General features: G+C 52.2%; 1 protein-coding gene across 1 annotated transcript; it reads right to left on the reverse strand.

Moving 5' to 3' along the window:
• Positions 1-1,405: 1,405 nt before the first annotated feature.
• Positions 1,406-1,738, reverse strand: N657DRAFT_575905 (uncharacterized protein; the record flags this gene model as incomplete). Its single annotated transcript, XM_062789138.1, has 1 exon — positions 1,406-1,738. A coding segment is annotated over one exon (333 nt), but the record flags the coding sequence as incomplete, so codon positions are not given.
• Positions 1,739-4,779: the final 3,041 nt, after the last annotated feature.

Genomic DNA, 4,779 nt, shown 5'->3' on the forward strand with positions numbered 1-4,779 from the left:
CGGGCGACCGAGGGCGCCGGGCCGCGGGGCCCCTTCCCCCCAACTATCTACTGGAGAAGCTCTACTATACTCGCTATGTTGGACTCGTAGCACCTGCACAGGATCTTATTGCTGAAGGCGCGGACGTCAACACACAGGGCGGCAAATACGGCAACGCTTTCTAGGCCGCCTCATTGGAGGCCATCAAGAGAGAGTCCAACTGCTCCAAAGAAGCTGTACCATTACATCGTCTTGAAAACGCTCGGGCTCTAGAACTCCAGGCAATCTGGCGGAGAATCTTCGTCTTGGAGACCTTGAACCGTCTGATTCCCTCGACTGGCCGCCGGCGTTGACGGTTCTATAGTTGTTACCCCTCCTTAGAAGCGAGAGGTCATTATTCGACAGGTCGTTTAGCGGTCGTTCAACTGGTAATGCTGGTGACGGCACCCCTTCGTCGGGGACCTCTTTCCACCTAGGTCTGAAACCTATTTCTTCCGATTTCGGCGTACCCGGAACGAGGCAGCTGGGGCAACCCGGGCCGTGTTGGCCAGCGGCAAGCGGAGGAGCCTATCGAAAAGGGGACAGGAGTTGTAGACCGGCGGCTACGGCGGAGGCCGCGGCACGGCGTATGTTGGCCTCGCCAAACGTGAGCCTGGAGACAGAAGCGAGGCTGGTGCTGCTACGGCACGGTGGCCGCTTTCGCGACACATCAAATTTCGCATTTCTCGTTTTCACCATCAGGGTCAGATCGAGAAACCGTCGGGTAAGCATGCTCAATGTGACGAGGCGGAACCTCGCCGAAGTGGAGCGTATCCATCGGCTCGTTGAGCCTAGAGACTGGAGGCGGCAAAAGGCGGAACTAGAGGCATCTGGGAAAGACGGCCGCAGACAGCGTGAAGCAGCTGCTCAGGAATTTATCGCTCTATGGTGATCGCCAGCCGATGTTCAGGGAGAGCCGGCTGAGCATGCGGCGGGAGATAATCCTCCTCATCTTCCGTCGGGTCATCCCGGCAATTTCCGTCAGCTTAACCCAAGGCAGAGACACTGACCGAACTATCTTGCGAAACATTTTATCCAACAAGCTGCTTCGACTAGAACGAATATCCATTGAGATCACTAGCACTGTTGTATATAAACTATCCTACTGTTGCGTTGGCCCAGCAGTGTATTGCTTTGCTAGAAGTCCTCTCCGGAGATGACTCAAGGGAAGTCACCAATTATCTTGGTCAAACTCAACTGCTTCGGATTTTGAAACTGCTGTAGCATCTAGGGGACATTCTTTGAATCAGATCATCCGCTGCTTGATATGCGCCTCGTCCAAAACTTCAGAATGCCAAACTGCCGACTAAAACTACAACCCATGCTGGCATGTGCCCATTTCTCCTCTCCCTATCACCGACGCTGACAGTACCTCATCCTGTAGCCCTCACAAATATATACTCATGCGCCGGCCCACGGGTTTCCCCATTGTATTCAGGCTTCTCAACGCAAATGCCCACTTCTTCAGCCGGTACGTGATCCTCTCACCATACGAGTTTTTATCGAGTTGCAGAGCACCCAGCTTCTTGCAGGACTTGCAGCGCTGTTGAGATACCATCGTGTGGTAGCCGTTGTTTGGGAACCGCTGGATTACGGTGCTAATCTTTTTGCTGCTCCAGCTATTTTGCGAACACTTTTTGGTTGCGGCGTTCGAATCTGCATATGACGTGGTGGAATATTCGTCTATGGCTTCGTGGTTGTCTACGGCGAGGTTGAACCACGCCGGAGAATATCAACTCATCGGAGAGGGCACTCTTGACGTCTTCATTTAGGAATGGGAACATGGCGGTCGCATTTGAAAGTTTTCTCCTCTAGGTTTTGTTCAGCCTCTTGGCGAACGTCATGTTGAGAGACAACGGTCTGAGGATGATCTGAGCGACGAAACTTTAGGTTGATTACAGGTTGACGGAGTGATTACGGGGTTGTTCGAAGAGCCCGGCAAGAAACGTATGAACCTAGTCGCCAAATCCGTTTACCCTCCGGGAGTGTATCGGCATTATAAATGTCGACTAAGTTAGCGTTAGTGTCCGATTCGACCAGTTACTGTCATAGCGAACGGCGCTGTCAACTCATTAAGGACGGAAGGGATACATCATTCCCAGGCGTCATGACCGAATAGAAAGCGAGAATGACACTACAGTCAACCTCAATGCATCAAACTTATTATCTCTTCGTTTTTTGTAGTGGTGTATCCTTGTTGAATAACGTACATTAAGGTAAAGACATCATAGCAAACCTAAAGCCGACTTTAAAACGGCCGAGATATATATCAGAGAATAATATAAAAACTCTGCCGTGGGCGCCGGACAACTTCCACCCGAACTCGCGCTAGTATCTATGAAGGTTGCTGTAATTCGACAATTGGCAACTATTATATCAGTTGTAACGGTCCCAGGAGTATATTGCAACTAGCTGGTGACGACTCTACGAGTTTGTCTCGAATGGAGAGAGAAGAAGAAAAAGAGTGAAAGACTATGCAAGATATCTGCCGTCTTATCCTCCACATCCTTGGCCTGTGCGCCGATATCGAACAAGATAGAAGTCCACCGAATCTCGAGTCTTGGCCGAGAGTTTGCCGAGGCCTTAACGGGCCAAGCCCGTTACATCAGTTATCCACGCCCAAGCCCAGAATACCGAAGGACACATTGGATCATAGGGCCACTCAAGGTACTTGGTAAATATTCCTAATTTGAGAGCCGGGCAATCCGGATGGGATTCTCCAACAGGCAATGTATTGAGGTCTATAACCCAAGTTTTCCAAGAACTCTCCTGAGAGGGCTAGCGAACTTGAGACATGAACAGCTCGATGGGCGATGTCAGATGGGGTTGCTGCATGAGCTAGGGAGAGGGCGCAGTTAACACTTATGCGTGCCTCGTCTTCGAACTACAGCGCAGCCTCGCGCATTCTTTCCTCTCTCGCGGAGATCTGCCGTGTCCAGCCACGTTCCAGTCGCACCACGCCAGACGAGTGGTTCTGAGTTGCTCGCTCAACCACGTCGACTAGCGCAAACCCTTGGCTCGACTCGGGGCTTCCCAGCAACGTGACTTCCTAAACCTCCAGACACCTTCACGTCTGCGGTAGAAGCTCTACCTTCCTGTGAAGACGGACTTGGTCGTGTATAAGTTGGAGGCGCAGGTGGACCGAAGTCCGGGTTTTTCATGATGCAACTGAGAAGAAAGCGATTCATAAACACAAATGCTCAATGGCTGAGCAGACGTCTACGTGGTAAGTAAACGCCCGGAAACGAGTTCTCAATCCTCACTTCGGACCACCCTCCTCGCTGAGATCTGAATGCCTACAACTGCCTTACCAGAGGCAAAGCCCCGGCATTCCTAGTACTGCCACCTCGAGATAGATAAACGGCATCGCGTGCGAGCGCAATAATCTACTATGGCAGGAAGGAGATGATGCTAGCCGGTGCGTCGATTGCCGTGTAAGACCAAGGCTCGGGCCGGTCTGCGTTGCGAGCGATGTGAGAGAGAACCTCGGAGCTGATAGGAAAGACTTCGGCGCAAAATTGAAAGGCTCGAGATATGTGCCGTTTACGAAAAGCTGGAGTTTGGCTACGTATTCTGGTGTTGGATTAGCGGAGGATTCAACGCGATGCTGTGGCGTGTGGAATGGCTGGTTCCCCGGTGGTGTAGTATGAGGCCCTGCTAGCCCTCGCCCTAACGACCAGCCAATCATTATGCGCCTCAATCACAGCGCCGCATACCTGCAATTCCGTCAGCTAATGACGGACGCGGTCAAGCACGCAGCGCTCACGCGAGAGCGGGGTCGCGATGTGGCATCAATGAGGGTTGCAGGATCTGTGGCACTTCAGGCCAGTTGCCGCGACACTGCACAGTAAAATCTGATGCGATATAGGGAAGGAGATGGTGATGCAATCTCTGAATACGATACGACTGATGTAAGAGGAAGAAGGGTGCAGTGGCTGGAGGGCTGGCCAACCATGGCCTGCAGCCCGACAAGACGCCCACAAATGAAGCCATCACCACACGCTCTAATGCTAAGATATTTACGAGCCTATGGTGTTGAGCATCTCCCTTGCCCTCCATCTCGCGGCCCAAGCGAAATATTTCCCAGATTCCCGTAACCACTTTCCTCCCTATCATACGGCATTGGCGACGGCAGAAGAACGTGGAAGAGATCGACGATGCCGTCCAAATATTCGTCTCCTCGTCTGGAAGAAGACACCCAAAGTGTCGCGAACAGTGCGCTGTAATGGGTCCGTCCGTTAGCACATATGATGCGGTGGATGACGAGGGGTATAGCCCTGTACTGTATCAGTCACCAGCGGAGCCAACCTGTGCCGCGACATGGCAAGCCAATTTGTAACCGGAAAATTAGAGCCATGGATACGATCCGTACACCCAGCCGGGCAGGGTTCTGCATCTATCTACCTAAGTAGATTTCGAATCTACTAGTGGATAGAAAGCAGTGCTTTCAATCCACTCTATGCTGACTGTTGCCAAGCTTCTATCCACTCTACCCGAACCTCATCTACGTAGATTCAAAGTGGGTAGATTGCCAAGTGATTACTAATATCTGGGCACTTTAACAGAGTACCTCGCACAGCCTTCTCGAGGCTGCCCCAACAACCATCCCGGATTCGGTCTTCAGTATCTCACCCGGGCCCTCCAGGACCAGCCAGAACAAGGCCTCTCACTGATCGGGCCATGGCCGCTAAGAAGAGAGGGCGTGAGTGGGCAGCTGAGGCAGAGAAGATGGTACGTGGTCTCTGGGAACAGCAATATCGA

This window comes from Parathielavia appendiculata (genome assembly GCF_033297405.1).
Source record: "Parathielavia appendiculata strain CBS 731.68 unplaced genomic scaffold N657scaffold_9, whole genome shotgun sequence".
In the NCBI taxonomy this organism is placed as follows: domain Eukaryota; kingdom Fungi; phylum Ascomycota; class Sordariomycetes; order Sordariales; family Chaetomiaceae; genus Parathielavia; species Parathielavia appendiculata.